This window comes from Strigops habroptila, chromosome 3 (assembly GCF_004027225.2).
Source record: "Strigops habroptila isolate Jane chromosome 3, bStrHab1.2.pri, whole genome shotgun sequence".
NCBI classification, from domain to species: domain Eukaryota; kingdom Metazoa; phylum Chordata; class Aves; order Psittaciformes; family Psittacidae; genus Strigops; species Strigops habroptila.
The window spans coordinates 64,957,682-64,970,779 of NC_044279.2; the positions used below are offsets into that span (position 1 = coordinate 64,957,682).

Sequence of the window (13,098 nt, forward strand, 5' to 3'; positions counted from 1 at the left end):
TTTATTCAATTCCTATAATATTTTATTTCCTATTATTATAATAGACAGTAGTAATCTTTACCACCTTAATGGTTTCTTCTAAGGAACTTAGAAGTGTTTTGTAAACACTGACGACAATGCTTTCTTAACATAGGGAATAACAACAATCTCCAATTTACTGATGGGAAGACTGAGGTATAGGGATCCATTCAAAGTCCAAAGAAAACAACCCATAGACCCCACGTCCTAGTCCCCATATATTATATAACCTTTCATCTTATTCCTCAACAGTAATTCTTGGTACTAGCACTTAAAGAGAGTTGACACATGGTATATGTGGTCTCTGCCTCAGAAATTCTTTTTTTAATAGCAGATTAAGAAGTCCTCCCCTCCCTCTTTACTTAAGAAGTGGCTTAAGAGAGGCCCAAAATACAATCATTAACTATTTCTAGAAATTTTGGAAAAATCTTTATTTTTTTGGCTAGGAAGTTAGTTCTGTAACACTTACTGAGAAGCAAAGCTCTGAAAACGCATCTTGAAAGTAAGGCAATTTAAAAGTGAATTTGGCAGAAACTGTGCCACTCTCTGAAGCTTCCAAACCCACCAGATTTTAACCTGCCCCATGCCCTTTGCACTCAGTTGTGTGAGCTGCTTCTCCATGTGTCTGCGGAGCTGGTGGTGGGGCACTTGGGAGATGTTCCCAAATTGCAGTAAGCAAGCGGGCCTAACGTGATGCAGTTGGACTTATCACTTGATATGTCTCCACACCATGGAGATGTTTTAAGTGGAGGTTTCCTGAAGGACTCAGAAATGCTGAAGGTGACCTGGGAGCCTACCTCATGAGTACATGCATTCTGACTGTTTTTGAATGCACAGCCATGCTAACAAAAATATGCTGAGCTTGCCACGCAAGTGTACACTCACACACAGGCATGCAGATGAACATGCCTGCATAGAGGAAACTCTCAGATATATAAACACCCACCCATAAGCAGACAAATTGCACAGTAAGATAACTACATTGGCTCAGAAAACTTATTCATAGACTCAATTACATACACGACAACTCATGTGTCTCCATCAACAACCATTCAACAACACAAATGTGTATGAAATACGTATGCTTGCATACACGTTCTCTTTCTCCCACACACGGATTCATGTCTGTACACTCCCCCATGGATTTGAAGCCCATACACAGGCATCCAAACACATTCAGGAATACACACTACAACCAGTGGACACACACAAAGAGTCACCCATGCACACTCACATCTATCTAATGAAGGTTTTGGTCTGGGAAATTCCCTTTCAGAAAACAAAAATAATTGCCAAAAGCAAAAAAAACCAAGAGCATGGGGAACTGCACAAACAGATGCAAGCGTATACCTACACACACACTGCGGAGCCTGCCGGTCAGGATTCCCAACGCAACTACAGCTATTGCAGCTCAGCACCTGATGGGTATGCTTCCCTGAATGCAAATGTCTGGTGAACTTCAGAGATTTCAGGCTTATATGGCCACATATCAAACTAACCCATGCCAGGTGTCGACATCTTCCCTAACTGACCACAATGAAAACTGTCCTTTAACTCCAAGAGCAGCACCTTCCAAGACGCTACCACAAACATCCTTCAGCTTCTAAGGAGCTGGGCAGAAACATCTTACCTGCACCTGACCAGGTTAAACATCTCCAATTAGTGGAGTTTATTGGAATTTTAGTGTTTATTTTTCATTTTTCAGACTCCAGGTCTCTTGGAACAAGACAAGACATTGTACAGAAACACAAGGCAGGTTTTGCTCAAACCCACAAACACCAAGAAAGCAACAAGCTCCTGAGGAGAAGGGGAGAAGTGTATCTGATAAACTGCCTCACACCGCTTGGGAAGATGACAACTGTCCGTCCAAGATGGGCTGCTACTTCCAAAGCCCATTTGCTACAGATGTAACATATCAAGTGCTGCTAGCAGGAAGGGAATCCGACAGGACAAACCAACATACAAAACATTCTCTTATTCAATAAAGGTTATAAGTGCAAAGGGATTTCAGAATATTTCAGAACAAACTCCATCCATAGCTGCTGGTCATTTATCAGTGCATCAAAAGATTGTGCAAGTTTTTAGTAACAAACATTTGAAACTAGTAGCAAAGGACTTGCCTAGATAAAAAGAGAAGATTTAAACATGCCAGGTAACAAAAAGACGTGTGCAAAGATCTGTAAAAACTGTATAGAAGGAAAGGATTCTTTAGAGGAAACAGAGGGACCATTGTGCAATGCTCTTACTATAAGAGTCAGGGCCACTCCTGCTGCCTCCTCAACTAAGACAGGTGATGGTTGCTTGGACAGAAGCACACCCTCATTTTTCATAGACTTCTATAACCAAAAACTGGATTCTGGGCCTTGGCTGACATGAACTTGAATTTAGCCAGGGAATGGAAAAGAGGGGAAGCCTTGTCAATGGTAATTAAGCACCCCAGTATGGATAGCCGTGGAGACTGAAGATCAGAACATAGCACAATTAGCAGCAGTGTGACCTTCTTGACAACATGCTGAGAATGAATGTGATTTATCCTGCTTAAATTTAGTGTCTGAGAGCTGGGTGTCTAGACAAACCTAACAAACCTAGACAGTCACCAGCCACTGGATGGGCACCTCCAAAGAGCAATTCATTTTCCCTGTCATAGACACGTGCAGGGAGGCACCAGTTGGCCCGGGGAGGTGTGCGTTTCACTACACTAACAGTGAGAGGAGGCCTAGGTGACTATCTGTCTTCCTCTCAGATGACTAAAGTTTAATGAGATGTATATCAAGTGTCTTAACCCATGATGTAAAAAGTTCTTTAATTTATAGGAAATTACTGTGAATTTCTTCAAAAGGGTCCATTAGATTTTCCCGCAGTACAGGGTTTCTGACTATGATAGACCTCTATTTATTTATGGAAACACAAGGATTTCCTGCCTTTCTTTTTATGAGACTTCTGTACAGATCCAAATACATCAGTCAGGAAACTCTTGTTGATGTTTAGCATAATTCATCTCCAGTTAACTGTACTTACTTCCTCAGTTACCATGTACAGTTCTGCCTCTGTGGATAAGAACTGAACTTTTCCACAATCTGAAGGCTATTGCCAGGTTCCCCATTTAGTTTTCTTGTGAGAATTCTCACATAAAAAAGGCTTTAATTTTATTCTTCAAAAGGAACAACTTCAGCCTACTGATCATTGTGACTTCCCTCTACAGTCAGTCCGTTCCTAATATCTCTTTAGTAAAAAGGTAACCAAAATTGTTTACAACATTCTGGGGGATCTTTTTTTTGTGTGTGCCCAGAAAGTAGCACATTTAACAAGCAAAATAAAAGTTAATTTTCAGTTAGAAACTATTTTCTATTCTCTCAAAAGACAACGAAAATAGACTAGTGTAAAATAAAAAATTTCATTTATTCTAAATCAAAATATTCCAACTTGGATAAATCTCCCTGTTTCAGAATAAAAAAATAAGAAAAAATAAAATAAAGAAGTTGAACAGAAATTAAACAGAACCGAAATAAGAAAACATTTTGTTTGGAAAGTTCCAAGTTAGGCACTTTTATTTTTTCAAATTGTTGCCTACATTTTCCCTTAAACACAGTACTGAGTGAAAACTCTGCTGTCACTTTCCTGCTTCTGACGGATTGCCTCTACAGTACACAATTCCAAGCTGGAATGTTTACTCAACAGCTACATGATTTTGAAAATACATGATTGATTTGCCTTCATTAACATATTTACAACAATTTTCTTTCAATCTTTCTATTTTCCTTGCCTTGCTAAGCTAGATTTTGCAGTGCAATTTTTGTCCGTGCTCATAAACCCAGTGGTCCTTTGTTGTCTTTCTTTTGGGAATCTGTTCGTTTCCTGCCTGTCCTTTGTCTACCTATCCTGTAATGCTATATCCATCCATCTCCAAAAATACAGAGGAAGAAGTTTGCCTGAAGTGATTTATTCCTTGAACACCAGCTGCTCATTTCAGTCTCCGTGGCTCATTCAATCCTTCACCTGTCTGCTGAGATGGGCACCAACCAGTGTCAATTGCGCTGATGGAATTTGTGAGATGCAACAAATTGGGTTGAAAACCCCAAAACCTGGGTTGAAACTCTGGCACTTCGTTTTTCTTTGGGCTTCCTGCTTTGTTTTTATTTTATCTAGCTTTTTTTCGAAATTAGAAACTGGACATTAGGAGCAGGTTCTTCTAAACAGAGATCACGGAATCACAGATGATTTGGTCATTTCTTTTGGAGGAAGCCTGTGTGAAGAGGGAGGATTCCTGGTTTGGTTCCCGCAGTTCCAACTCGAAAGAACTGACTTTTAGCTCTCTGTGGGGTGGAGAGTATTGAACTGCCATGGGAAGCAAAGAATAACACTGGGTAGACCAAAGTGCTGGCCTGGGACTATTCTAGTAGCTTCCCGTGGCACAAATAGCTTTTTCACTTACACTCCACGTTTCCCATCACTTTTCCTGCTATACAGTTTAATTCATGCCAGGCGGATTATGAAGGGAAGAAAATGATGCAACAGTCAAAAAGTCCTTTAAGTCGTTCCAAAAATTAAAACATAATAAAAAGAAAAAAAAACAACAAAAAAAAGAGATCTTCAAAACTGAACAAAAAGCTTTGAAAACAAACTCAAAAGAAAGAAGGAAGGGGGAGGGGGAAAAAAAAAAATAGAACCCGGGAAAGACGAGTGAATGTTAGAGCAGGCACGATCATGGACAGACGCCAGCTACTTACGTTCACCTCGGTGATTGCTATATCAACAATGCTACCCACAACAATCAAGGCGTCAAATGTATTCCATGCATCACAGAAATAGTGCTGCATGTGGCAGAGAAGCCAAGGAGAGAAAGAGAAAGAGAGAGAGAGAGAAAGGAAGAGAAAGAAAGAATGAGAGAGAGAGGGAGAGAGAAGGGAAAGAGAGAGGTAAAGGGAGAAAAGAGGGGAAAAAAAGTAAAAAATAAAATAAAATAAAATAAAAAACAAAACAAAAGCATGAAAGAGGGAGAGAAGAGGAAAAAAAATAAGAAAAGAAAGAGGTTACGTGGGCATATTAAATAGTCTCTTACCACTCTACAGTATTGGTTGCTCAAACCTCTGTAACGTTTCACATGATGGAGGGTATCAACAAAAGCCTGGTTAGTCAGAAAGTTACACTCAAGCATGTCTACCTTTTGGAGGGAAAAAAAGCACACACACCCCAAACTCTGTGCGCTTTCACCAGTCACAGCTGTGGGGCGAGCTATGACAAGTGAAAAAGAAGGAGGCATTTTCCCCCCCTCCTTTTTTTTTCCCTGGGAGAAGGAGAAGGACGACGGCAAGTTCAATAAAAGCATGACTAGAGGGAAAAAAAAAAAAAGAAAAAAAAAAAAGAGAGAGAGAAAGAAAGAGAGAAAGAGAGAAGGAACAGCAGAGGAGGAGGAGGTGGTGGTATCCTGGGGAGGGTAGAGTAATACTCACATTAGTCTCACTGAGAATGACGTCTATAATGCTGCCAATTACGATGAGGAAGTCAAAAACATTCCAAGGATCACTAAAGTAACCCTACATAAGGAAGGGGCAGGCAGGATGGGGATTAAAAAGGAATGTTAGACAGACAAAAACAGTTCAAAATTACCATTAGAATTACTGCCCTGATACGTGAAGGAGCTTTCCTCTTAAGTCTACTTGTTGCCTCTCAAGCTGCAGCCCAGTCCTGGGATCCCTGACTTGTGTGAGCAGCCCCTATCCAGCTAACGTGATCCCAGGGCAGCTACCCCTCCCCTCCGACTCTGGGACGGGGGGCAAAGGGAAGCCACACAGATCACTTTAAGCATGTCTTCTCACAGGAGTAGGGCTTGCAGGACCAGCTCCTCCAGACACATCGGATTCCTCACAACACAGCACCCTTCCCCATTTGGCTTAGATTTGGCTGTGGGAAGAGTATAGGAATGGTGTCATATGGTTCTCACAAAAAATGGCTCCCCTTCTGCCAGTGTCTACCAGTCCATGTTTCAGATATAATGCTCTGTGCTGGCGCTGGGAATGAATGGCTGTCTGCGCTATCACAATGGAGTAGAGAGCACAGTAGGGCTGAGGATGTGCTATCTAAACCTCACTGGTTGTCACCTTCTTCTTTGTCACATTGAGTATTATGACAGCCATTAGCCTTACAGTTTCTATTACTAATGCTTTAGATCCTGTCTTAAAACTACAGGGCAGGACTGGCATTTCTGCTACTCTGAAAGCACATCTTGCCACAAAATGAAGGTGTGAATGTAGCATGCCCTGGCACATCCTGTCAGGAACGGGTAAGAACAAGAGCAAAGTTGGCTTTAGCATGTGCTCAGAGTGAGACCTGTTGTTCACTCACGCTAAAGATAGTGCTGCAGAATTACTGCAACATTAGCTATGACAAGCTATGGCAGATCTGCTAGCAAGTGCTAAACTCATACCTTTGCTTTGCTGTGCAGAATCATTTTGGGGGCTATCTCAAACATCTCATTGTCCTAAGCAGAGCTCAGGAGAAGATAATCAGCACTGCTTAGTGTCCCCGTCCTGCATGATTTTTGACTGGGAAGGCTATAAAGATACAGGACCTGTTTGGAAAAGGTTCTGTTCAGCCCAGAACATGAGCTTCTGTATGTAAACTTCCTGTACAACTCAGTATCATGAGCGAAGAAAATGTGTCTGGGCTCACTGAACACCTGTGCCAACCTCTTCCCCTCATTCTGCAGTCTTAAAAGGAGGTGAACATACAAAATCCTCCGTACTCCTTTAATGCGTTTGGTTTTGTGAGCATAGGCTAATCTGACCTCCCTGTTTCCCAGCTGCAGCACGTCTCCAGTGAGACTGAACCCAAGTTGCACTGCGACTGCTATTCTTAGCCAGAGAGTCAGGTCATGGGTAAAGTGTGAGTCTGTGTTCCCAGGCAGTGTTTTAGAAAGCAAAAAGAAGAAAAGAGGAAAAAAAAAAAATAATCCCAGCACTGGCACTGCACAACCCAGGCTTGGGAACCTGAAATTACTGCAGGTTCAACCATCAGATGGAGCAGGCAGTGGCAAAAAGCATCTTTCTGAACGCTGAAACACTGCCTCCGGGATGCTTTGAGACTCACATTTATAAGCTGAATTATGCTTGGGACAGAGGAAAAAAAAACCATCTATGAAGCAGAGAAAGCCACTGCCCCGCTGGTTCTACACCAGTGAAGGGAGCTGGTGGAGAGGACGTTGAAATCTTCTCCTCCAAACCAGAAAAAAAACCCCTTTATTCTGCAGCCTGAAATAGGCAACTCTTAGCAGATCTACACTGGAAGAAGTAATTATCCCATGGCTACACATTACTGTGCAGTTAGCTACAACAGGGAAGAAGGAAACAGGAGCAAAAGCAAATTCAGAGAATATTATTATTCAGCGTCCAGCCTAGAAAATACACAACAAATATTAGAATGAATTCAGCAGTGATGTCCAGCATCGTTAGCAACCAGATGGACCTGGAATAAAACTGTAATTAGACTTCACCAAGAGGAAGGGGAGGGAGAGAACAGCAGATTAAATTGTAGAGGCAAACACATTTTGAATAAATAAAGGACAGACACAGATCACACAGAGTTGCAAAAAGTGCCTTTGCAGCCTGATGCGACCTTGGCAGACAGTACGCTTGCAGGATCAAAGAGAACAGAGTAGAAGACAACAGACCCAATCCTCCTGCCCCTGTTCACGTGCACAGTCCTGCTGAAGGCAATGGCACTGCTCACATGCCAAATGACTGCACGCATTTAATAGCATGGCTATCTTCCACTTCCTTCTCAAATTGCATAGTTTAGGAATTATTAAGGATTTCAGCAGGAACCCAAACAACTCCAAAAAAACAGAGTCTGCTTTTGGGCAGCTGCAAGGATGAAGATCCAAAACATGTTGCTCAGGTTTTGCCTATGACAATGCTGATGATCTACTTTTAAATCTGTGGTGATGGATAGGTGGTTATTTTTACTATGATTGGCATCATATGTCAAGGAATGTTTTTGATGCAAACAAATTCAGTTTCTTTTTACTGAGCAACTTCTTTATAAAGACCCCGACAGCCATTGCTGCTGGTGAAACAGCATTTGCTTTTCGTACAAAACCCAGGTGACAAGCAGCATCAAATCCTGTCCTCAGATGACCACTGAAGCCAGTGAAGTAAATTTTGCTCCCAGTTGCGGTAACGCAGCCTCAGCTGGAAGTAATGACACTGCACTGGTACCGTTGGGACATCTTCGGAGAGATTCAGGAAAGAAAAGGTCCCATTTTTATTGCCATTACAAATAGCCGTTTTGGACCTTTGTGACACTACAGCACATTTTGAGTCACTCTGCTAACTTTGGTAGTGCAGCTTTTTCTCACGGGATGCTCTGCTGGGTCTCATCAGCCAGCTCCTTGCTTGAAAGTCATGAGCTGGTGTGCTCTGGGATCACAGAAAGAGCATTACCGTGGTCTGTTACTGTGTGGCTTTAAGGTGGACTTAAGAGAGTTCTTCTCTTCCTCCTGTTCCTCTTAGATGAGTGATAGAGAGGAACTATGGATATGAATGCAGTTTTACTCAACCCTACATCCAATATGGCAGTATTGAATTAAGAAAACACACGAAATTTAAAACCTTCCTTTCCTCCTCACCTGTTCCCTCTGTGTTTCAAACAGAAGGGTGAAAAATAGGAAGATATTATTTACAGTAAGAGAGCTCAAAGAAAAGAGAGAATATAGACGCTTCATTTGTGTGGAAGGTAATGGAATCTTTCCTTGAAAAGCCACCCTCCTTGGAGACATTTATACCAACAAACGGCCATTTGGCCACTTTGCTTTAGATCAGACCTCATAATCTTGTGGAGTTCTGAGCACGTATCGAGAGTGAACCAAACCCCTTTGGGACTTGCTTCTTGCAACCTTAAAGTACCTCTTCAAGCCACATTCTTCACTGGAGTGTACCAGGGTGGCTAATGAAAGACAAGCTGAATGAAGGAAGAGCTTTCACTCTAATAAAGAGGTTGTATTTCCAAACTATTTTTCCCACCAGAAAGTTCTGTATACTTTTCCCAAGGGGGTGGAGGTCTGACTGGAAATGAATTGATGGCACTGTTTGTTTTTGCAGTACGGGAATTTAGAGTGTAATACCATATTTTACCCTTAAAGGGAGATGCTTGACCTTGATTTAGCTGTATAATTGCATGCCACATAATGGCAGCCTCAGGGGCTTACAGGGGAATGGTAGTCACCCTCTCTTGTGGGATGTCTTTGGAGATCCATGAAGCTTTTGGGGAGAAAGGAGGACAGAAAGAGACCAGGAGGATTGGACTGAATATTCAGGAAGCATGAAATAGCCCCACCATTAGAGCATATTTTTTCCCCACTTTTTTATTTCTCCAAAGGTAGCAAAGGATAGTGTATCACCACATGATCAATAAGTTAATGAAAGGCTGAGCATAAATATGCAGTAGCTGACTGGAATGGAATCTCATTTGTGTGAGGGGAGTAGACATTGTAGCATCTCAGAATGAGTATGCCAATCATTTTTAGGTTTCCTAGTTGCTGAGATTAGCTATCAGAGAAGCTAGGGTTTGTTTTGATACTTATGGACCCATTGAAATCTCTGGATTGATTTGAAATGGGTTCAAAAGTTTTGTTACTCTTTGTGAATATGAGATCGTAACGCAGTATCTAAGAAGCCTCATTAACAGCAGAGAAAATTGCCCACTGGAGTCTATCTGAAGGTCTGAGCTCAAAGTCACCTGGGGCCCATAACAAAAATGTGTGGTATATGTTGAGCAATGCATCTACACTGAAGCACAGAAATCCTCAGGGGAAAGGTGCTGTCGAGTCATGGTAGCAGCTGGGTTTTGAGCATCCAGCCCTGTGGGAGCTGCAGGGTCACTTGTGTGCTAATTGATGTGCAGTTATTTATCTGCTTAGTCCCAGGTTTTCATTCCCATCTCTTACGAGGTGGCTGGCAAAATTTAACAAATGCCTCTGAAAGAAAAGTCTCTAAAGATGAAGAGCACAGCAAGGGTCAAGGCTATTCTGGGTGGGATCTGAATGCAGGTCAGATGGTCCCCAGTGAAGAAGATGCTGCAATGTCATAGGAAAAAAGGGAAAGACACGCATTCATGCATGTATGCATGTATGAATTCAGAAATGAAGCATCCAGGAGAAGAAACTAAGACATGTAGGTAATTACACAGACTAAAAGGAAAGCAAACTACAGGAGAACCTTGCTATCACTTATGTGAAATAAAGCTGCATGTTAAAACAACAAAAAGAAGATTCAATCTTAATCAGCTGAAAAGAGTATATAGGAAGGAAAGGGGTTGATACTCTGATATGCAGTGTGATTTCTTAGCAAAAAAATTTCCTGCTCATTGTAAAGGGCACCAAAGCAGACTTCGCTAGAAATTTGCAAAATGAGATGAACTGCTAGTTTAGCTGATGGTTGCTTGCTATGTGAATTTGTTTCTGAAAATGTTGCAGGCTATTTGGAGCTGTGAGAGTCAGTTCTCAGACTTCATTAAAAGAGGCTTTCCCTGAAAGTAACCTTGCAAAAGAGACAGTTTCATTGGGAAATGGTATTGAATCAAATGACATTTACACAGTGCTGTGGCTCTTGGCATACCTTCTCACAGCAGATTTGAGTGATTCACATGTATCCTGAACTATCTTACAAAGCTACAATAGCTCCTTACATCAAACGGAGATTTGTGTCAGATGCAAATTCTGTTATGCCAAGATACCATTTAGCCATAACAGCAATCAGGGAAATTAGCAGAACCTAGTAGAGAAGGAATAAAGTGGAGGATGCAGCTGCTTGGAGCTCCTGACAGGCTGCAGGAAAACAGCATCTATTTACATACTATCTATCAGCTCTCATCCATTGATGGATTAATTCTGAGACATAGACTCCCTGCAGTTCACCTACCAGTCACTGTAATGAGTCACTGCTCAGGGAATTGACAAGGTCCTCTGAGCTCCATCAAGTCTTTCCACAGACAGGGAGTGAGGATAGATGCTTTTCAGCTCCCCAGACTATTCCAAGGTTTGGTCAGTTCTGAAGCAGCCTCCTGCCTTGATCTGCTTATTCCATAAGAAGACAAGACCAAGCTGTAGACCAAGACAGCTGCTTAATAACTTTGATGTTTTCCTTTATCCTCTCTCACTCTCACGCTCTCTCTCACTAGGGGATGCTAGTGAAAGCAGACAGGTATCCCTTGGGGTCTAAGGACTTGCCAGGAAACACTGGACACTGCTTGACAGAAACAAAGGAACTGGGGGACTTGAATGGCTCTGTGATCTGGAACGTTTATTTCTAGGTCACTATTATAAAGGTGGGGTACCTTGTTACTGGTTAAAAGTGACCACCTTCTGATTATTTTTTGAGAGCCTGTAGATCCAAAAGCAAACTACGGGTCTCACCTGTGCTTCTAGTGGACAAATATCTCCAAACACAGAAAAAAAGGAGAAAACTCCATTGCCTGAACCAAGATCCCCAAGCCACCATTTGACAAACTTAAAAGTTTACAGAGGCTGGAACGATATAGTCTCTTCTGTCACAACATACCCTTTTTTTAATGCTCTCCATAATTACTGCTAATTGGCAACGTCAGGGGGGACATGCCTAGAAAAGTCTTTGTCATACCTGTTCTGTGAACTGAAAGTTCACTGCAACTCAGTCCATTCCACCAGAATTGTAATTTCTAGATGGTCCCATGAGCTCTTCCATGACCACCTACATGGTGGCACAGTTGTCTTACATCTCTCCATATTTCATTTACTGTAAAGTGGTTAATAGCACACAAGTACTGAGCCATGTGGAAGGCTTGAAGTGCAATGTTATGGTCCCAGGTTTTCCAAAGACTGGGAAAGAAGCATGGCAAAGACAGTATGGAAGCATTTATCATGGAAACATCTCTTAGAGGTTGCAAAGATTGTATTTCAAGACAACATGTTGAGAAGGCCTGTGGAAATGATAACAGTAAAACATGCTGAAACTGGATGATTCAACTAGCTGACCCTGATGTCATTTTTTGACTGGATTTGAAGTTGCCTTTAAAGGGAGGGTGAGTAATTTCTTCAAAGCTGCCTCTGAAGTGAGGGTGAGTAATTTCTCAGAATTCCTATGGCCTCCTTGATATAAATGCTTGAAAATGGAAGCAGAGTAACAGAAAGCTGTCTTTAAATTCTGCTGTTGACCTAGAAACGTAAGATAAACATTCCTGACTTTCCTACAGGTATGTCATGGCACAGTGATACCCTGTGAGGAGTTGGGCCCTTTTGCTCATGAACAGTAATTACATTGCCATCATTCAACAATTACTACCCTGCAGTCAGAAACCAAACTTGTTCTCAGCAAAGAGAAACAAAATCAACACCAGTCTTACCAGAAAGACTGAAAAGTGAATGTGATAGCTTGTTATGTCTGAACAGATCACTTATCATAAAATACATTCCATGAGAATTTTGCTGTCAAATTCCATTAGGAAGAAGCTGTAAATGCTCAAAGACTTTGCAAGGTCTAGAAAAAGCAGGTCTTGATGAGAGCCAACAGATAACTCTTGAAGGCAATAAACCAAACCAGCAACATGAAACAGTCCTATGAAAAAGGATGGGGTTAGCTGTTTAAAATAGTCTATCTTCTGAAGTTAGACTGACATCCAGCCCAGGGAAGAATGACTCAAAAGAAGAAAACTCAAAAGAAGTGACACATATTTCAGAATGAAGAGCCACTTACTGTTGTGGGCAGATGACCCCGTAGCAAGTAATGGTTGAAGCAGCATTCTGAATATGGGGCTGGACTTGAAACAACTTCCCTGTCTCTGTATGCACCATGGGAAAAGGCTATGGACTACTCTAACATGGTTGATGCATGGGTAGTGGATACTCACTGGGAGAAAGGCACAATCTCCTAGAAACAGGCTGGTAGGTATGAGCAGTAGGTTTCTTGATACATTTTTTTTTTTCTAAGTTATCTCCATTTTCAGAAAAGGCTTGATTTTATATGAGTAGTTAATAAAATAATGCTTACTTTCATGTAATCCATCAACCACAACTTTCCAAAAAGAACGGTTACTCTCATTTTACATGCAGCA

General features: G+C 41.6%; 1 protein-coding gene across 8 annotated transcripts in view; it reads right to left on the bottom strand.

Annotated features, from left to right (window-relative positions):
- Window positions 1-13,098, bottom strand: part of CACNA1C (calcium voltage-gated channel subunit alpha1 C) — a 440,223-nt gene that overhangs the window by 53,092 nt on the left and 374,033 nt on the right. For 4 of the 8 annotated variants that reach the window (XM_030480603.1, XM_030480597.1, XM_030480600.1 and 1 more), the window contains one exon: window positions 4,746-4,829. The exons of 1 other annotated variant lie outside the window; for it this stretch is intronic. In XM_030480603.1, the coding sequence (XP_030336463.1) occupies window positions 4,746-4,829 (84 nt within the window). Of the gene's footprint in view, window positions 1-4,745; window positions 4,830-5,468; window positions 5,553-13,098 lie in introns of all 8 variants that reach the window. 3 more of the 8 variants (XM_030480598.1, XM_030480601.1, XM_030480605.1) reach the window with 2 other exon arrangements.